At 39.1% G+C, this 22,321-nt stretch overlaps 1 protein-coding gene across 2 annotated transcripts in view; it reads right to left on the minus strand.

The window, feature by feature from the left end:
* Positions 1-14,737, minus strand: part of LOC150075079 (sarcoplasmic calcium-binding protein, beta chain-like) — an 84,309-nt gene extending 69,572 nt beyond the window's left edge. For both annotated transcript variants that reach the window (XM_090388905.1, XM_090388904.1), the window contains exon 1: positions 14,582-14,737. In XM_090388905.1, the coding sequence (XP_090245031.1) occupies positions 14,582-14,636 (55 nt within the window). In that variant the 5' untranslated portion in view covers positions 14,637-14,737. The remainder of the gene's footprint in view (positions 1-14,581) is intronic.
* Positions 14,738-22,321: the final 7,584 nt, after the last annotated feature.

The following is a 22,321-nucleotide window of genomic DNA, read 5'->3' on the forward strand; positions in this document are numbered from 1 at the left end:
GTCATCTGCATAGGCCATGCAGTCCACAGGACCCAAATCCATAAGAAGAAATTCATCTAGTATCAAGTTCCAGAAGTAGGGCCCAAGAACCGAGCCCTGTGGACACCCTCTAACAACTGGTCGGGAGGTTTTCTGAAAATTTGTTTGAACAGTGACTGAGCGGTTGAAGAGGTAGTTCTGGAGACAGCGGTAGAGGTTGAGTGGAATATTGATTTGACGTAATCTCCTGACAATGCTGGGCCACCAGATGGAATCGAAGGCACCAGCAAAGTCAATGGAAATAGCCAGTAGATATTTTTCTGTGGTTGAGTTTGCTGTGTTGAGCAGATTGTTCATAGCATCTTCAGTGGAGCATCCTGGCTTAAAGCCATACTGCTTTGGAGAGTCTAAGTTGGCTGTCTGGTAGTAGGTGGATAATCTGGATTGAAGCAGCCGCTCCATTACCTTTCCCAAGACCGGGAGAAGAGCAATGGGGCGGTAAGATTTGGGTAGAGTAGGATCTTTATCTGGACCTTTTAGGATGAGTCGAAGCACTGCCTGTTTCCAAGAATCAGGGAAAATTCCTTTCGCAAGGCATTTGTTGAATAGTGCTAATAGGTGGTTTGGGAGATGTGTTGCTGCTTTCTTGATGACCTCAACCTCAATATTATCATGACCAGGGCATTTATTCATTTTTGTTCTGTCAAGTGCTTTGTTCATTTCCTCAGAGGTGAAAGGAGGTTCTATTTTATTGTTGGAGAAGGCCTGGTTGTCTTGTTTAATTTGCTTTTGTTCATCATTGAGGGGACTCTCATCTGTCTGAAGTAGGGCATTCAGAATATTATTCATGGATTCAGCCCATGTGTGTGTTGGATTGCCATCAGGAGTCAGGGTTGCATTTAACATCTCTCCCCTGGGCAGCTTGTTCATAACAATGCGATAAACGACCCCCCAAGGATCTGCGTTACCAGTGGTTGTCACAAGGTTCTGCCAAGACACTTTCTTTTTCTGCCGAATGAGGCTTGTGTAGTCGTTACGATATCTTCTATATGCTTCCCGTAGAGCCTGGACCTCAGCAGGAGGCCAGGAGTGCCTCGCTCTCTGGAAGGCTTTTCGGGCAGTGTGGACTTGCCGCCTTAGGTTTTCTAGTTCCTTGCACCACCAAGGGACAGCCTTTAGGTGCTTCTGACGTTTTTTCATAGTTCTCTCACATGCTTGTTGGAGTGTGCTTGTTAGGAGGGAGAGGTGCTCCTGTGGATCAAGATGGTTTAGTTGGGATGTATCCATTTGTAGCTTTGATTTTATATTGTCCTTGAAGGCATTCCAGTCAGCTGTTTTGGTGGAGTATCTGATGATATCGTGGTAGGTGGGAGGAGTACTATCAAGTTGTCTAGATAGATGGAAGGAGATGGCCCTGTGGTCTGAGGTGGTCCAGGCCTCATGAACCATCCATGATGAGAACTTTTGTGCTATGGACCGTGTGGCGAGCGTAACGTCAATGTTGCTTTCCCACAGGGTATTGCTGAAGGTAGAAAGGTGATGTGGTTTGTTAAGGACTTCAAATGGGGAAGATGAAAGGAAATCTTCTAATTGCTGTCCATTCTGGGAAACTATGTGGCCATCCACACGGCTATGCCACAAGCGAGATCTACAATTGGCATCCATCGTTACTAGGATTTTGCTGGAAGGTAAGAGGGTTATGACTGACTGGAGATATTCAATATATGTTGCGATATCAGTTCGTGGTCGGCAGTACAACGAGACTACGTGCAGAGAGCCTTGTTGGCAGATAATGTGTGCACAAACACCAAAGGGGGTGCATAAGGAGTCGATCTTTGTGACTGTAATTGTTGTATTCCTAATAATGATGGCTGCCCATGGAGTATCTGTGGTTGTCTCAATGATCCTATAAGCGCGAGGGTAGCCCTGTACCCGTCCCTTGTGGGTGTAGGGCTCTTGAACACAAAGGATATCAATTTCTTCTTCATCCATTTTCATTCTAATTTGTTCGACAACATTTCTAGCTCTTTGGGCATTCAGTTGGAGAATTTTGAGGACGTTGGTGGAATGGCGATTATGGTGTACAGCCATAGTCGGTTTTGTTATGGATGGTTCTCAATACCCTTAAATAGATTGGACATTTGACATCCCGGACGGAGTGATTGGGATCCATTTTTGCTGCTTTGCAGTTGGCGCAGTTAGGGGCTTGATGTTTGTTTGGACAATTGTTGTAGGTGTGTCCGCGTTCAGCACAGTGGCCACAGGTGAAGTCTTGTCGGGCACAGACATGGGATGTGTGTCCAAATCGGAGACATTTAAAGCACTTGATGGTAGGTATGTGCTCCTTGAACCGGCAAGAGCTCCAGCCAATAAATATTCGTTGTTGTTGGAATAATATTTGCCATATCTTCGGGGAGAGTTCGACTACCCAGTTGCAACAAGTACCCGATCTGGATTTGGTGGAGTACTTGACTTTAAGTTCACTTTGAATTTCATGTCTAGTGATATGATCAGCAAGGTTCCTGTCATATATTTCCTCAAGGAGGTCATCTTTGGAAATTCCTTTTTCGACATCGAAGATTACAATTGATGGGCCTTTTGGTTTGGGTATCTCAGCGCTAAGACCCAGTTCATATATCTGTGGGATTTGAATAATGTTTTCTGCATCTTTTTTGGAAGCAGTCTCAATGATGATTCCAGAATTACGGATTTTTCTGAGGCTTTTAATTTTTATGGTTTTCATTTGAGGTTTCAAGTTGGTAGTAACAACCTCCTTGACAGCCTCGCTTGAAGTAAAGCAACCCTCTTGGGTCGCACGAAGGATGACTAGGTTTTGTTCTCTATTCTGTCTGGTGTTGGGAGGGGCAAATAGCTTATCTGCCATTGGTTGGATCCTCTGCGCATCTGAATAGGACCGGGGGCGCTGTGGCATTTCACTTGGTTCCCGGTTCTTGGTCTGGTGATAATCATTAACTGTGATATTCGGTTCACTGTCCATAAGGTGGCAGTCAGTGTGATTGGGAGGATGGGCATTAATTTTTGGCCGCTGTACCATAGCAGCATAGGTTGATTCTGGGATAGGTGTAGGGAGAAGTGCTGGTCGTGTCTGGCGGTTTGATTGTGCTGTCAGATCTGGGAGGAAAGAGTTCTGAGTGCTATGGCTGGTCCAAGCTGGACTGCTGAGGGCCTTTGTCAAAGTATAATTTGTTTCCCTCAGTTGTTCATTGATTGCAATTAGTTGTTCATTCTGTAGTATTAGGTCATGTAACATTTTCTCGAGGGTACCCCAGCAGCCTGTAACTTTTTGGGCAGCTGGCTTGGTTACTCTACTTCCTTCAAAGCGAAGGCAGCATTCCATCATGGACCTGAGGATCATAATTTTCTCCAAGTGAGAGCAATCCTTATCTAGTGAGGACTGCATGGAGTTCAGTTCTTCTTCTAGGTTCTCCCAGAGAGTAGCTGAAGGAGAACAGGTTTTAGTGGATTTCTTGACCTTTTTTTTGGGTTTTAGCCGTTTTCGCTCAGCTGGAGGGGTGGGGTTATTCATATTGGTGTCCACACCCGCGACCTCCTCATCAATAATAATATTGCTATTATTTGGATCCCGTTGCGAGGAAACATCAGTGCCTAACTTAGCTGGTTGTTTGTTGAGCTGTTTAATCAGAGCTGAGTTTGGGCAGGTGTTTTCAAGTAGTTCCTGGTTGCTTGAGGTGTGCCGTGCTCTGCATGAAGGGCGCAATAGCACAACTACGGGAGTACTGTTTCCCGTTTGAGATTCGATTTTTGACATATTTTCTTTAATTTTATTTTTGTTTATTATTACTATTTTATTTATTATCAATTATTTATTATTATTCACCTATTATTATTTATCCATGTATTATAATTATTACTCATTTATTGATTATTATTATTTTTTGAAGTTGTTCAAAACAGCTAGAATTTATAGCCAATTAGCAGGAAGCTTCTTAATGCCAACTCGAAAAACGTAGGTTCGCTAAGTGAAACAATATGGTGGCGAACAAAGGAGACTGGCGATAAACATGGTAAAAGGTAAAATAAACTGCTAGGATCTAAAATAAAGACGTTGTATGTGAGGTGACCAGTTTAAAAGTTTCCTGGGAGAACTCCGTTCCCAGTCAGTTTCACAGTTTACAGGTTTCACTGCCTCAGTGACACTATCTCTACGGCGACCACGTGGGTTTCCATAGGGAAGATACGACGATATATTTCACTTGCTTGTAAAATGGCCTTCCCACATCAAATAAAAGATAAAATTTTACCTGCAGGTAGAGAAAGCGATGCTGCATCCACTGAAATGGTCGTCACAGTCCAGGGAATTGATAATCCAAAGTAGAATCCGTATTTTATGGGAACACTCTAAACATCGTTGCAACACAGGGAAATGTAAACTTGATAGAGTAATATCACCCTTTCGTAACGGACTATGAGCTGACCGGGCTAGGCGGATGGGTAAAAGTGCCTGTCTGGCAACCCAAAGGTCGCGGATTCGAATCCCGCCTCGGGCTTGGATCGGAGTAGAAAATGCAAAAACCTTGGGAGGTGCAATATGGCCACAGAAGCCAATGCGCCAACAACTAACAAAAAAAAAAAAAAAACGGATTATGCTGCATAGTTCGCAGTATAAAAAGACGAATAGCTTGGTACACTAGAGAAGTGGCAATTTGCATCTAATTATGCAAGTCAATGCGATAAAGTAGCAGTGATGGGATGCAGTAAAGATATCACCGAGTTTCAAAAGGGCATGATCGTGAGAGCTCGTGCGTTGGGCACTACCATATTAGAAACGGCGGCACATCTTGTTTGTTTCTCACAGACCACTGTGGTTAATGTATACAAGGAATGGTGTCGAACGGTTAAATAACCTCCTGCCGACAGAACTGTAAAGGATTGTGCAATGTGAATATTCATGGTGAGTGAAGGATACAGCGCGGTATACGGGCTTAATAGGTGTGACAGTATTCATCGCAGTACAGTAATATGGGGAATGCAAGATGCACTGCTGAATGCAGTCCTAGATTTAATGTGATCTAATGAATATGAAAAATATAAAAAAAATACAGAGAAAGAGTGGGGCAGTAAATCAGAATGTGTTAATGAAGAATTGTAACTTTCCAGATATTGACTGCAACTATTGCGTTAGTCACTCACAAACTAGCAAGATATTTGTGGATTTATTGGATGACTATTTACAGCAGCATGTTAGAGAGGCAACAATAGAAAACAATATTCTTGATCTTATTATCAGCAGCTATTCTTCATCTGTAGGAACTGCAGATAAAAAAGAGGATGTACTCAGCGTCAGTTGTAGATCTTACAAATTAAAATAGAAATATTTGTTTTGCTAAAATAAATCCAGGTAGGGCAATGGAAAGTGAAAATTAGTATTAATGCCCGAGTATTATGTTAAAGATAGTAAGTATTAAGAGAGAATATTTAGGTTGAATGTAAAAAAAAAAAAAAAAAGGTTAAAGTTGGAAAAACACTGGATTTGGGAATGGACACTTTTAGACGTGTGAATTGAAATAGTGACTAAAAGGTAAACAAGTAATTTAAATAATACAAGAGAGCAAACAGGGACAGCAAGACTAGGTAGAGGGTGCCATTTGAGAACAGACGTGAAAAGGTTGCTAAGGACAAGAACAATAGCACTGTGAAACGGGTTACGAAGCGTCTCTTTTGATCTAAGCCACCGTTAAAATGTAAACAAGAAATTAGTGGACGTCCAGTGTCAAAACAATATGCGTCAGGGTGACTAATAAACTTATGGAAGCTCGATATATTTAGCAGAGGTGTGAACACGAAACTGGATGTTTCGGAGGTTACCTGCAAACATAAGCCTGCCGTAGCTGGGTGGTCAGGAGCGAGAGTGCATAGCACGCGTGTCTTGAGTGGACCGGAGTTCAAGTCCGTGACTACTAAATACGATAAATATTTGTATTGACGATTTATTGTAAACTCTACTGACCTGGTTGTCGTGCCGGAGTATAAACAGAACCGGCAAAAATGAACGGGCCATACTCCCTGTGAAAAAAAAATTTCTAGAGAAGGGTTGGTTTGTGCGCTAGGGATACAGCTGGGGCTAGTTGTTTTAGCAAATAGGAAGGAATGAAAAAAATCAAACAGTATGGGGGTTGGTTGGAGTCCTTGGGGGAGGCATTCCAAACTTGAGGGAAAGAGTAAAGTTCGGGGGAGTAATTAGAGAAAGTGCACATTCTGTATCTGACTTCTCTGTAGTAGTAGTAGTAATAGTTGGCATGTGATGCAAGAAAGCAAGTGTACGAGCTTATGCAGCATCAGCCAAAAAAAAAAAAAAAAAAATTCACACCATTGCCTCCAAATGCCTGTCCAGTTCTTCCTTAAATTTATTCAACCTATCAACTTCCACAATGACAGATGGAGGTTTGTTCCAGCAATTAACCACCCGCTAGCTAAAGGCAAATTTCCGCACATCTATTCTACATCTGTCTTTTCTTAATTTGAATTTATGCCCCCTTAGGTTGGTAATCTCAACAAGGGGAAGGATCCCATCAGAATTCAGCGTGCTCAACCCATTCAAGGCCTTATAAACCTCAATCAGATCACCGCGCAAGTGCCTAGTCTCCAGCCACTGCAATTTGCAGAACTTAAGCCTCTCCTGGTAAGAGGATCCCTTCATTCCCCTCACCAATCTTGTTGCCCTTCTCTGTACACGCTCAAGTAAATCTACATCCTTCCTAAAATGAGGCCTCCAGACCTGTACGCAGTACTCAAGGCGTGGCCTGACCATTGCCTTATACAGAGGGACAATCACCTCCTTTTCCCTGCTAGCAAAATTCCTATATATCATTGACAAAACCCCATGACCTGCCCTGGCAGCCTGTCTGCATTGCTCAGAAAACTTCATATCTGACTGCACAATTACTCCCAGGTCTTTTTCATTTTCTGCCACCTTAAGTGTAGTACCACACAGTTGGTACGTTTCTCTGGGGTTACTTCTACCCATATGCAGTAGTTTCCATTTGTCAAGGTTAAACTTCAGTTGCCACTTCTTAGCCCATCTGCCCAAATTATCTAGATCCTGTTGCAGTAGCACACTGCCATTACTGTCATTAACAACCCTGCCAACCTTTGTATCATCTGCTAACTTCGACATTAAGTTTGATATACTTTCATCAATATCATTGATAAATATACAAAACAACAGTGGACCTAACACCGAACCCTGTGGGACTCCACTAATAACATTAGTGCATGAAGAGTAGCACCCATTGATTACAACCCTCTGTCTTCTCCCACTTAACCATCCTTTTATCCATTGTAGCAACTTACCCTTAATACCATTCTGCTCCAATTTGTACAGTAGTCTTCCATGCGCAACAGTGTCAAAAGCTTTCCTGAAATCCAAATACATGATATCAAAATTATTTTTTGCATCCAGTTCCTTTGTAACCACATCATAATATCCTATCAAATTTGTCAGACAAGACTTTCCCTTAACAAACCCATGCTGTGTCTGAATTATTGCTGCAGTCTTGTCTAGATGATCCTGCAATGCATCTTTAACCAGTGACTCCATTATTTTACCCGGAACAGAAGTTAAACTAACTGGTCTGTAATTACTCGTGTCACCCTTCGATGCCCCTTTGTGAATTGGGGATACATTTGCACATCTCCAGTCCGTGGGAACCTCCCCTGAGTCCAAGGATGCTCTCATAATTATGGCTATGGGTTTGCTTAGTTGCTTTGCCGCCTCCTGGATAGATCCCATCCACCCCAGGTGCTTTTCTTATGTTTAACTTCGACAATTTCTCCTCCACTTTGCTTTCAGTTATTCCAAAATCATTAAGTATCCTGCTACAATTTGATAACCTTCTGCCATTTTCAAACCTTAATAATTCCTCATGTGTGAATGTAGGTGCAAAATACTCATTCAGTTTGTTTGCTATCTGAGCAGGATCATCAACAGTCGAACCATCGATGTCGAGTGGATCAATCAGATTCATCCCCTTCCTTCTAGAGTTTATATGAGTAAAGAAATCCTTGCTGTTTTTCTTAGCATCTTTTGCCAAGGATTTCTCGTAATCTGCCTTCGCCTGCTTAACCTCCTTTGTCACCTGATTACAGACTAGCTTATATCTGCCATAGGCTTCTGAGTTGCTTGATAATTTATATGCATCCCATGCATTTTTCTTCTCTATTACGAGTCTCATTAGTTCATTAGATAACCATTTAGGCCTAAACCTTGAACAATATTTCTTAATAGGTATGAAACTTTTAGTAGCTTCCACGATTAATTCCTTGAACGCTTCCCACTTAGAATTTACTGTTGGTAACATCGTCAGTTGATCCCACTGTACAGACTTTAAAAACTGTCGGAGAGCACTGTACTCACCTTTACGGAAGCAAAAACCCTTTCCTTTACCCCTGATGGTAATTAAATCTTTAAGTAAATCCCACATCAGTACACTGTGGTAGAGGGGGGTCGTGAGTTGCGGGTTGAAGTAGATTTTTCGGTGGTCAGAGTTCATAACTCGTGGTAGCGGGATGAAGAAGAAAAAAAAATGTGAGAAAAAGAAAGCCTGGTCCGGCATAGGAAGGCAATGATAGGCCTTATCGGCGGTGGTTACGGTTAATGTAAATGTGCAAGAAAGAAAGCCTGGTCCGGCATTGGAAGGCAGTGTGCCCAAGAAATGGAAGAAAGCTCGTCAGCCATAAAGGAAGCCTGAACCCAAGGGAATTGGAAGTAGCAGCCACCAAGTGTCAACACAAGATAACATATCAGATGAGCTGGAGCGGATTAAGGTCGGTTGAGACCCTAGGCGCAGAAGAAAATATTGGGCCCCTTAAAAAAAAGAGAGAGAGAGGGAAAATAAAAATACACGTTAACCATTTTTTTAGATAAATAAAAAATATTATGTACTATTAATGTTTTATTTCCAACAAAATTTGAATATAATATATGTATAATATAATTAATAATAGCATAATAATAATCACAAAGTTTTGAACCAAAATGTTCAACTAATTTGTTGGGGTTTTGCGTGGGCCCTTCAGAAGTCGGGGCCCAGGGCGCGCCCCCCCCCCCCATTAAATCCGCCTCTGCAGATGAGATGTAAAGAGAAAAAGTTTATTTATAGAGAAACTCAAGAGTAAAGAGGGATGGCTAAGATGTTAACTAGAGAGTAAAATGAGAGATTTGTAGTAGATATTACTGATGTAAGAGGATACCAGTTGTAATAAATTTCATGGGTTAAAAGCTAAGAGATCTAACAAAGTAGCAAGAACTGAAATGAGTTTACTGATGTAAGTGATAAAAATTGGTAATGTAACAGAATTAGCATTAGTAGAGGCATTTGATGCAAGAAAGCAAGCTTATGCAGCATCAGCCAAAAAAAAAAAAAACCACTTCCACATCACCCCTCTGTTCGTTCAAAATACCTGTCCAGCTGAGCCTTAAACTTATTTAGGCTATCAACCTCCACCACAAGGGATGGGAGTCTGTTCCACCAATCAACCACCCGCTGGCTAAAGGCAAATTTCCGCACGTCTATCCTACATCTGTCTTTCCTCAATTTGAATTTATGCCCTCTCAGGTGATTTTTCTGAGCAAGAGGAAGAATCCCATCGGCATTGAGCATGCTCAAGCCATTCAAAGCCTTATACACCTCTATCAGATCACCTCGCTGGTGCCTAGTCTCCAGACACTGTAATTAGCAAAACTTAAGCCTTTCTTCGTAAGAGCACCCCGTTGTTCCATTCACTAATCTTGTTGCCCTTCTCTGTACTCGTTCCAGCAGCTCTACATCCTTCTTGAAATGAGACCTCCAGATCTGTATACAGTACTCTAGGTGTGGCCTGACCATTGCCTTATACAATGGAATAATCACCTCCTTATCCCTGCTGGAAAAATTCCTGTATATCATTGACAATACTCCATGAGCTACTCTTGCAGCCCATCTGCACTGCTCAGAGAACTTCATATCTGCCGGCACAACCACCCCCAAGTCCCTTTCATTCTCTACCACTGTCAGTGTAGTACCACAGAGTTGATACGTTGCTCTGGGGTTGCTGTTTCCCATGTGTAGTACTTTACATTTCTCAATGTTAAACTTCATTTGCCACCTCTCAGCCCATCTGCTCAACCTTTCTAGATCCTGTTGCAGCAGCATAGTGTCAGTAGTGTCCTTGACAACCCTGCCAACCTTTGTATCGTCTGCAAACTTGGACATTAAGCTTGATATACCATCATCAATATCTTTTATAAATACAGAAAACAATAATGGACCCAACACTGAGCCCTGAGGGAGTCCACTAATAACATTAGTCCACGATGAGCAGTGTCCATTGATTACCACTCTCTGTCTTCTCCCCCTCAACCACCCCTTTATCCATAGCAGCAATTTGCCTCCAATGTCACACAGCTCCAATTTGTGTAGCAGTCTTCCATGTGCAACAGTATCAAAAGCCTTTCTAAGATCCAAGTATATAATATCAAAGTTATTCCCTGCATCCAGTTCCTTTGTGACTGCATCATAGTATCCAATCAAATTGGTCAGGCAAGACTTCCCCTTAACAAAACCATGCTGTGTCCGAGCTATAACTGAAGTCTTGTCTAGATGATCCTGCAGTGCTTCTTTAACCAGTGCCTCCATTAATTTTCCGGGAACAGAAGTTAGACTAACAGGTCTATAATTACTTGTGTCGTCTTTTGATCCTCCTTTGTGAATTGGGGTCACACTTGCACATCTCCAGTCTATGGGTACCTCCCCTGAGTCCAAGGAAGCTCTCATAATTATGGCTAAGAGTTTGCTTATTTCCTTTGCTGCCTCCTTTAATATAACTGGATAGATCCCATCCACCCCGGGTGCCTTTCTTGTGTTTATCTTCAACAGTTTCTCCTCCACTTTACTCCCAGTTATTTCAAGATTCTGTAGCTTACTGCTAGAGTTGAATACACCTCTGGCATTCCCCTTGCTGAATAACTCCTCATGTGTGAATGTCGATGCAAAATATTCATTTAGTTTGTTAGCTACCTGAGCAGGATCATCAACAGTTGACCCATCAATATCAAGTGGACCAATCTGATTCATCCCCTTCCTTCTAGAGTTTACATAAGTAAAGAACTCTTTGCTGTTTTTCTTTGCATCCCTTGCCAAAGATTTCTCGTAATCTGCCTTCGCCTGCCTAACCTCCTTTGTAACTTGGTTGCATATCAACTTGTATCTATCATAGGCTTCTGTGTCATGTGTTAATTTGTAAGTATCCCATGCATTTTTCTTCTCTGCCATATGCCTCATTAGTTCATCTGACATCCATTTTGGCCTAAACCTTGAACAATATTTCTTAGTTGGTATGTAAAGCCTAGTAGCTTCCAAGATAACTTCTTTGAATGCTTCCCATTTTGAATTTGCTGTTGGTAACATCATCAGTTGGTCCCACTGTATAGAATTTAAATACTGTCTCAGTCCATCGTAGTCGCCTTTACGGAAGCAATAACCCTTCCTTTTACCCCTAATGGTAGTTACCTCTTTGAGTAAATCCCACTTCAGCACACTGTGATCACTGCCACCTAGTGGTTCATTTATCTGCAGATTCTTAATGCATGAAGAATCACTGCTGATAATCAAATCAAGAGTATTACTCCCTCTAGTTGCCTCCCGAACATGCTGATGTAGAAAACAATCATCCAATAAATCCACAAAAGCCCTGCTAGTGTGTGAGTAACCAGCCCCCAAATTCCAGTCAATATCTGGGAAATTAAAATCTCCCATTATAAGACTCTCTGATTTACTGGCCCATTCTATTTCCCTGTACAGTTCCTTATTATACTCATCAGAGTCATTAGGCCTATAGCACACTCCTACTCTCTATTTTGATCTCCCAATGCTTATGTCACACCAAACTGACTCAACACTGCACTGTCCAGCGATGTCGACTGGCTTCACTTCCTTGGTTTTTATTTGTTTCTTAACCAATAGCATAACCCCACCCCCCTTCCTATCCTGTCTATCCTTTCTGTAGACGTTGTACTCCCCAAATTGCAGTTCTGCATCCCTTATCTGTGTGACACCACGTCTCTGATATCCCAACAATATCTGCCTTCGATGTTTTGAGCAATACCTCAATTTCATCAAATTTATTTACTAAACTCCTAGCATTGGTGTACACGCAAGTATACCTGCACCCGTTTCTATTCTTAGCTACCCTAACACAACCCATGTGTTTACTTGTACCGCAATGGCTCCCAGCAGTCTCTGAAATACCATGCATCTTGTTTTTCAGGCTTCTGCTCATTCTAATAGAAGCAGTGCAAGAATCTCTTTCACCTCTGCCAATGGCTACTGTCAATCTATTGGTCCTTGTCTCCCCCCAAGCTAGCAGTTTTCCGACCCACCTAACACTGCCTCGATAGCGTCAGCAAATATTCTTGCACCCTTTCTATTTAAGTGTATCCCATCCCTGTAGAAGCAATATCTCCTGTTAACAAGTACAGTCCAGGCTGAAAAAAATTCTACCCCTTGAGCCTTGCACAATCTTTCCAGGGCCGAATTGATCGACAAGGCTCTCATCATATACTCCCTCCTATCGTGTCTGGGCAGAATTGCAGACACTTTCAAATTCAACCCTAATTCTCGGCTTTTGTTCAACAGTGACCTGTACTTGTTAAGTAATTCTGCCGGTCTCCTACTCTTAATATTATTAGTGCCAACGTGTACAACTCTATCACCTTTTGTGCCCTTAAAAGATGATATTCGCTCCACAACGTCATCAACCTTTGCCCCTGGCGGACATACCCTGGTCCTGTTCCACCTATCTTTTTTACAAAGCATATTCCCCGTTTCCCTGACAATAGAGTCACCAACAACTACTAGTTCCTTCGGGACCAGCGCATTCTGCCTTGGGGGTTGTCTCTGTGTCACGCGATGCCCAAGTGCAAGCTCTGGCGTTGATGTGGGCAGCTGAGAGCTTGATGGGCCCCTCAATTTAGTTTCTTCGAGGGCATCCACCCTGTCCTTCAAGCTCTCATATAGGCCCACAAGAACGCCGAGTTGTTGCCTGATATCGATACACTCCTTGCATCGCGCACACACAAAGACATCCCCCTTGGCAGTATCATGTCCCGTACCCGATTGCTCTGCAAACATCAAGCAAACAGTGCATTTTATAAGGCTGTGAGTCAGAGGACAACTGCCCCCCTCAGTTCTGCTCTGAGCCACAGGACTTCCATTAGCTTGAGCCTTTTGCTTTGCTGCTCTGAGTCATGATTCTATTAATTTATTATTAATTATGTTACGTTATTAATTATTTTAAATATAATTAATTATATTACGTTTGTAATCTAAGTCGTTATATGTATTTATTTAAACGTACAATTTAACTGCTAACGAAGTTCAGCTAACGCTATCTAGTACGGTATATAACTATCGTATCACAAAGGCGGGAAAATTACGAACGGTTAGTGGAGTTGAAACACGTGGAAACCTTTACCGATACTTTTATGCAATTACAAGGCCGAGTAACGAATAAATACACCAAATTAATCAGAAAATCACAAAATAATGTTATACTACTAAATTAAAATCAAAAGTTTTAGAAAAACAATAATTTCAAATCAATAAATAAGAAAAATCCACTTAGCGGCTTTGAACACGACCGTCTCTTTATTAAGTAATCATCGAGGATTCATATTTAGTAAGATACAACTGATGTTAATAATTTGTAAATTGAGAATAGTTGACGAGAGAGATGGTGTAGTGTTCAAATACATGGAAATTGGTATGCTTGTGCGTAATTATTTGTTTCTTTTATGTAAATACTGTGTATAATGTTCATTAAAGGTTGTAAATAAATGTCTTTAATGTTCTGCTAACACCCGCTGTACACACGCTAGAATTTTCTGTGAATTGCAGTCAGATTTGCGCAATGGGCTGTTTGTGACTTCAGTACTGTGGAAGTCAAAACAAAATAAACTCAACAAAAACAAGACAAGAATTGCAGTTAATAACATTTTTAACCCCCCCCCCTCCTCCACACACACACACAGTGATCAGAGGTGCTGGTGTGGGATTTATTTAAGGATGTAACTATTCTCTAAGGTAAAGGGAAGGGCTTTTGCTCTTGTAAAGGTGACTATAGTTGGTTCAGAGTTTTTAAATTCTGTACAGAGTTCTGCAATGGATTTTATATTTCACCCTAATCAATTTGCTTGTCTTGCACTTTTCGTTAAATAACCGAACTAAATCTGTATTTAATTGTCGGAGAGAGGAATATGATTTTGTTCATTTGCACATTAATTAAGCGTTGCTTTTTTTGCTATCAACGACAACGTTATATTTGCATCCTATCAGTGCACCGAAAGTTCAACTTTTCTTTCAGTTTATCATTTCCAATTGTTTTATGACTTGGTGAGATAGTAAAATGTGTTTGGTGCCCCGTCTTGATAGGCCTTCAGTACCACAGTGGTGTCTTAGAGATTTCATCCGGGTTCCTGAGAATCTTCTCACTCCATTGCCTGGGCACCATTTTGGTCTCGAACCGGCTGTGTGCGTGTAACATGCAAAACAGAAAACGTGCGATAAAAAATAATACATTTTCTTACCGAGTTTCTCACTGAAGAAGACGATCAGACGCTTTTTGTAATCTTCCCAGGTCATGTTTCTCTAAGAATATTCCCAAACGAATTGGTTAGGACGAACTTACCAAAAGTCAAACTAGTCAGTTAAATTTAGGTTCACAGGAAATACTGCTTTTAGTTCTGCTTCGTCTGAACTACTGACTGCTTAAATAAGCTGATTTTTCATTTGAATGTTAGCAGCGACCCACCCACATGAATCAGATTCTTCTGTAGTGTTATAAGATCTGGTTATTGTTTCTTCTTGGTTTGTAATTTAATAAAACGAAGAAGGTTTAAAAAAAAAAAAATACATTGATGTTATAAGTCTTCACCCGGCCCCTTTTCTTTCTTTCATACAGAAAGGGAGCTAGGCGCTGTGCTTCGGCTTACGAAGTCAGGAGTAATACAAGTAAAGAAAGGAAATTTAATTCTAAACTGTCTCTACTTTCACCCTTTCATTGTCCCATCTTATTTTTAGAAAGTGATATTTAATTTTCATGGAATGAAGAATGCAACTTTTTTTTTTCGTTTTTTAAATATATGCATAACTTCAGGGCTGAATTTATGCCTAGCTGGACAGTTTATTCTGACGCTCTGCCGAATCTGTTATTTTATTTACATTCTTTTGATAATTAGACACAAGAGGAAAATTTAGCACAAAAATATAATAATAAATAAACAAATGCGGTCATTAGAACAGGGTAGAGATTATAGCAAGAAATACTGTATAATGCAACTAAAATTAAAATTTTATTCAAAACAATAATCTACAATTTTGAATTCAACTGCGCGGTTATTTTAATTTTTAATAGAGTATAAATATCTTTCATATTCAAAGGACTATTGGAACGAATTTCCATCTAGTATTGTGAAGGTGGGTAGTTTGAATAATGAATAAATTTAAGGAAGAATTGGGCAAAATATTGAGGGAACTGGCAAGTAGGAAGTTGTTTTTTTTTTTTTTTTGCTGAAGCTTTATGTATAAGCTTGCCCACTATTACTATTAATAGGATCGGTGACCATATTTTCTTGGAAAAAATGAAGGACAAACCTGAAAAAAAAAAAAAAAAAAAAGGGAAAACCTGAAATAGGTTTATAAGAATAAAAAAAATTTTAAAAGTTTATTTTAATTACTTTGTTTTGTAAAGGAAAGTTCAAGAACAAAACTAAGAAAAACTTTACAAAAAAAAAAAAAAAATTTAACAAAAGGCATATTCTAATAAAAATATCTAACTTCAAATAATATATGTAAACTTATTTAAAAAAGACAACTCAATTTTCATATTTTTTGCATGAATGTACTTTTTTTTAAATATTACACTCATCTTTTTAAAAAGTCATAAAATTGCATACAACTCATCAAAACTGCATTTAGTATAAATGCATGCTTCCACTGTTTCAAATTTTAGTTTTTTTGCTGGTCCACATTGTTTATTACTGAAAATATTCTCTCAGTAGGAGCATTTGATCCAGAGATGTATTGCTAAAATAAAATAGTACTGGAACGCTCGTTCTCCAGAAGACTATATGATAACGTCAAATCAACTGTACAGTAACTGAATCAGACTTCAGACTAACGGTTCATAGAACAACCAGTTCTAGTGTTCAGCTCATGGTGAATCAAAATGCAGCTTTCGCATGCATCAGTATATCTCATTCATTGGATCTCTTTATCTAACACATTGTACGTTAGTAAACAACGTTCAAGTTTCATTGCGAATTTTATATTTTTATTTTTAAATAAAATTTTAAAGAAATCTATTAATCTTAAAGATCACTATTAATATATGTTTTTAGTAGCAATGGGTAAAATAGATATTTCTCCCTCCCCTTTGATAATACCATTGTTTCATAATATTAGGTGTATAAATTTAATGATTTTCTATTATGAGATTTAGAAAAAAGGATCCGAACGTCGTTCCAGTGTGTTCCAGCCCGAATACACCACTGATTTGATCCCGGGAGACAAAATTCTAAGATTTTTAAAAGATATTTGTCTATCAATAAAATATCTAAATATTTTAACCCATTTATGATGGCAGGTCATTTCCTCATTTTGTGGCCACTGTTCGAGTTTTTCCTTAGTAACATAATTATTAATACAACAAACTTCATCGAATAACTCGCCATCATCAATATTCAGTTTTCTTTTATTTGAAATAAAAGAAATGCTTTCTTCAACCTTCGTCCACAATAGAATTTCTCGCAAAGGATCCATTCAAATACAGTACTTCCATTTCTAGGAAGGTCTTGTCCCATTGATTCAAATAATCAATGCAGGTTTGGTAAAACGATTGAACTGATCCCTTAAATAATTTTACATCAATATTTTTGTTTTTCTTCTAATCCTGAAATGATTTTCTTAATATTCATTGGTAAAAATTCCTGATGTTTTCATTCACTCAACTCTAATTTCAATTCATAAAAGTTTCACACAGAAATATCTTGTGATTCAGTTTTCAGAATATGTTTATAAAAAGTTGAAGCCCGACTGAGAACAAAAAATAACCTTGATTCAGCTAACGGATCGTTAAAAAAAAAAAAGTTTGAGAACTGTGGGACATCTTTCTTGTTCCAAAAAATACAATTTTAGCAGCTTAAAAAGTTTCAAAATTCTTTCTAAAGCCAGTAGAAGAGTCAACCATCTAGTTTTGCTGTAACCTGGCAGTTTTTATACGGAACATGTATATCATCATAAGTGTGACTAATATGCCTAGCCCACTGTGGTTATTTTTTATCTCCCCCGCCGCTGTTTTAAAATTGGGAATTCCTTTTCCTATTTTAAAACAGTGGGAAGGAGGGTGGGGTTAAACACCCTAAGACTAGGCAGTCTGGAGGGGGGTCCTTTTTTAACGACAGTCACTTCACTCCAGAGGCTCACATCTGGTGAATATGGGCTTGGGGGCACCCAGGGTCCTGAGCTGGATATCATCATTCTTTTCTTTCTTGGTGATTCCTTTCTCTCAGGGTAACTCAATTTTTCTTTGGCTGGTGCAGCATAAGCCTCTAGTTTCCTTGCACTATATGGCTGATAATAGAAAAAAAAATAATAATAAATAAAAAAAATATAAATTCACTAATATAACTTCACCTTTTCCGTGTGAAGCATACTCGCTACATCGGGTCTTCCCCGAAACACTCGCGTCATACTAAAAACACTAATGCATTTTAAATGAGCCATGCCGTTAAAAGAAGCAAGTATTAGAAAAGAATTTTGTGCATTCAGACCGTGTATTAAGTGGTTCCATTCGTACAATAAAAGTTAAATGACTAAATAAAAATAGAGGACAAAAGTGTGGTTTTGAAAAATAAATAAATCTAGTAATGGAGAGCTGCCTGAAAATTATTTATTATAAAGCTGCCTTTATTATTATTATTATTATTATTAGCCATATGGTGGCAAGGAAGCCTGAGGCTTATGCTGCACCAGCAAAAAAAATTCCCAAGTTACCCTGAGAGAGAGAAAAGTAGAAAGGAATCACCAAGAAAGAGAAGAATGGTGATATCCAGCTCAGGACCCTGGGTTTGCCAAGCCCATACTCACCAGATGTGAACCCCTGGGGTTATAAGGGACTGTTCTTTATAATAAAGACGTATGGTCGGCGTACTGATAGGTATATCAAAAAAGTGACTTCATACGATTCAACGTACGAATCGTTACATTAATTTACTCGCAGAAATGCAAAATTTATCAAAATCAGCTAATCCGGTTTAATTGGCGGAGAGGTATCTGGATTAGAGAAGCAAAATATTGCCCTAAACGACAAAAAAAACTTAGGAGAACACATATAAATAGAAAATAGTGCCGATGAAAATAAATAAATATCACTGTAGAGCCTTTATTTAAAAACAATAAAGAGACAATACATTTATCCATCAATGAGACTCAGAAGTTGTACAGCAGACTCTTGATTAACCAGGACACTTTAAGAACAAGTTTGAAAAAAAAAAAAAAAATCCACCGGAAATCATAAAATTCAAGTAATAAATAGAAAGGTATAAACTACAATTCCCCCCCAAAAAAACAATATACACTTTCTTAATTTTTTTTATTTGTAAAAAAATATTTACATACAAAATTTAAATTAAATGCATATACTTATTTGAACTAAACTTTAAAATAAAATATTACACTTCTTGAAAAAAAAAACAAATATAGCCTATATTTTTTATTTCTTCACAGAAATACCTATATTATATAGTTCTTTCTGTGAAATAATAATAATACTTCTTTTAACAATAAAAATTAAATATATTTTGCCGCGAGGTGAATTTTTCTTAATTCTTCATTATTTGCCATTTCTTTGTAAAATTATTCACAAGAATTTACAAAATTGCACTTAACTAGTAGTATTGCTTTCAGCGTTTCTATGGTCAGTTGTTTTTTCTGATGTCTACAACTTATTTACTACTGGAAAAAAAAAAAAAAAAAACTCTTTCCGTTGCACCATTGGTTCCCGGCAAACAATGCAAATCTAATTAGCCTGCATATAAAATAAAAAATGCAAAATTATGATTCATGATATAAGTATGGAGGATACATGTTCAATCCGGGTCAGTTTGCAATGCGGGGCAAACGACTTAAATCCGGGACGTCTGGTCACTTAGTATAAATAGATGTTTTGCAAGTAGTAAATAAGCGACGACTCAGTAGAGTAGCTACCCTTTTTCGGGCCTGCAGGCAAAGAACATGTTCGGGCCCCTACTTAAGTAACGAAAATTGCAAATAGAGGAGACGGTCAAACATGCCGGGCCCGGAGGCCTTGCCTGCTTACATGGTAGCTACGCCACTGAGCAACGTTATAAGCAGAGGCAGACTGGGTAAAAAATTCTTACCCGGGGAAAACTTGTAGTGGCCTCATACTAGTGCTTGTGGCCAATATAACATCGGCTTCCTGCCCACCGAGGTTTCCCCAGTGAGTCTCATGGCCAGTCTGCCTCTGGTTATAAGTCGTGATTGGGAGATGAATGTACCTTTTATCCTGCAATCCCCACTGTTTCACACCAGCTGCCCAAAAAACCAATGGAAAGAGAACAAACGTTTAGTTTGTTTTAGTGTATCATGTGGACTGTTGTGCTCCATTGTACTGAAAAAAAATCATCATCATTATTAGCCATATGGTGCAAGGAACCCTGAGGCTTTTGCTGCACCAGGCAAAAAAAAAAAAAAATTCTCTGAGTTACCCTGAGAGAGGGGGAGGGGGAGGGAAACACTAAGAAAAAGAAGAATGATATCTAGCTGATGATGATACCCTGGGTGTGCCAAGCCCATACTCACCAGATGTGAGCCCTTGGGGTTAAAAATAAAATAAAAATTGTTTCGTCATTTATGTTAGGAATGTTGATTTTTTTTTAGTAATTATTATTAACCATATGGTGCAAGGAAGCCTGATGCTTATGCTGCACCAGGCAAAAAAAAAAAAAAAAAAAAATTCCACGTATGCTGAGAGAAAGTTGAAGGGAATCACCAAGAAAGCAAAAATGAGAAGAATGATGATATTCAACTCAGGACCCTGGGTTTTTTTTTGTTTAGAAATCGCAAAAATGATGGGTAAATGCAAGAGTTGTACTTTCAATTGAACAAAAACTTGAAATTATTCAAAAGTGTGAAAATGGTGCATCCGTTAAATTTTTAATTAACAATTATAATGTTGGTCCAGCATGCCAGTGGCAGGCCCAGGATTTTCTCAAGTGGGAAGGTTAATGCAGTGTTTGGTTGTTGGGTAACCAAACCATACGTGACATCTTAAAAATAAAGGGAAGCTGTTAGATTTTGCAGGCACATCTGATAGCATTAACGGCTTGACTACAGAAAAACGATGAAATCATCTGCATATGAGGGCCTCGACAAGGCAACGGTGTTGTGGTTCAAATAACAGTTACATAAACCCATGAGAATATATAAAATACGTTAACTTATGTACATATACACGTATGAAGAAGTACGCAAATGATGCAATATAAGCAATCACCCCCCCCCCCCCCGACTCAGAGTCAACAACAATACTGAACAACACACAAGACAATGTGATGTATGTTCCGTCTCTCTCTGCGCAGTCAGAGTGATTCGTCTGCCTTCCCAAAAAAGATTTGCACTGTGAAAGAATTTTTCGTATTTTGATCTAGATTATTCGACATTCGGATTAGCAAGGATTTACTGTATTATTTTATTTTTATTGGAACAAAATGTTCTCGTTTATACTCCAGCACAAAGAGTGGCGGTCCCAGGATGCTATCAAGGGGAAGAGGGCTAATTTAGTGTTCGGTTATTGGGTTTTAGGAGCATCATTGGCGACTAATACCATGTTGCTCTGTGTATATTGTCTGTAAATTGTGCGTATTCTGAGGTAGATTTTCAGTTTTGTTGGGAAAAAAAACCAGAGTTTCCGGGAGAAAAACCATACTACTCTGGCCTGAGACCAACTAACTCAGCCACATTGTGAAAAAGACCCATAAAAATTCCATCATCGACGGGATTTAAACTCATGTACAGATGAGGGCACAGCATTCAGAGAATCATTAAGCATTATCATCAAGTGGTAATAAAAAAAAAAAAAAAAAAAAAAAAAAAACAGTAAAACTAGTAGGCTTTGCACTTTTCTACGTAAAATGTAGAGGTATGATGGAGTAAGTCCAATCTTTTCTATGTAAAAGACATCTGTTGAAATGCACTGGTTGATATCTAATCAAGAAATGACCTATGTAATTATTTACTTGTGCATTTGAAATGACATAATTGGCCTGTAGGCCTCCATAGCCGAGTGGTCATGAGAAGGAGTGCAGTAGCACATGCTCTTTGAGTAGACCGGGGTTCAAGCCCCTGACTGCTGAATACAGTCGATCTGCCAACCTGCACTGGACCAGCATGGCAGATTATGGTCCATTTCCCTCACCATGAATTGTTGAGGAGGCTTCCATCCTGCAGTGGGTTGATAATGGCTGTACTTTACTTTTTTTACTTTAATTGGCCTGTCCACTTGAATTGTGACCTGTCCCTCTTCTCCCATTGGCTACCCTATGCCAACCATGCGGCTTCTTTTCAAGGTGGAATAAATATCACTATATAATTATTTACTTGCATTTACATAGGCTACTTAGGAAAAGACCTTTTGCTTCAAGTTCCATAATACATGAGGAACATTGTTACATCCGAAAGAGCAGGACTAAAAAATTTAGCTAAAATATTTACAAACTATACAAAAATTTAAAATATTTACAAAATACTAACTATTTACAAATATACAAACTATATCGGGTCCCTTCATCAGCTGACATTACAATGAAACATTAAATTATGCTGGATGTGGTATGTGTTAGACAGTGAAGCAGGTGCATGAGTTTAGTGAATGTTATGGAGACAGTTGTCTTTCAATGGAAGAAAATAATGGAAGAAAATAATGTAATTATTTACCTGTACATTTGTAGTGACAAATTTCCCCACCTCCCATTCCATTGGCTTGAATAAGTGATGTAATTGCCCTGCCCTCTTCTCCCAATTGCTCAAATAAATATCACTAGGAAGAAAACTTTTTTAATGTATTGATAGATAAACATTTTAATCTAAGGCAGAGGAGCTATAGCCCCTACCAGTGACCACCAATGGGCACGGTCCGTACGTCAGAGAAGTTTACAGTTATTTCGATAATGAATGCCATCTTTAGCCATCTCAAGCTTGAATCATGTTATGTGTGTGTGTGCTTCCACTAAGAACTTTGAGACTTAACT

Source organism: Mastigoproctus giganteus, chromosome 14, assembly GCF_048544385.1.
Source record: "Mastigoproctus giganteus isolate SK-2022 chromosome 14, ASM4854438v1, whole genome shotgun sequence".
NCBI classification, from domain to species: Eukaryota; Metazoa; Arthropoda; class Arachnida; order Uropygi; family Thelyphonidae; genus Mastigoproctus; species Mastigoproctus giganteus.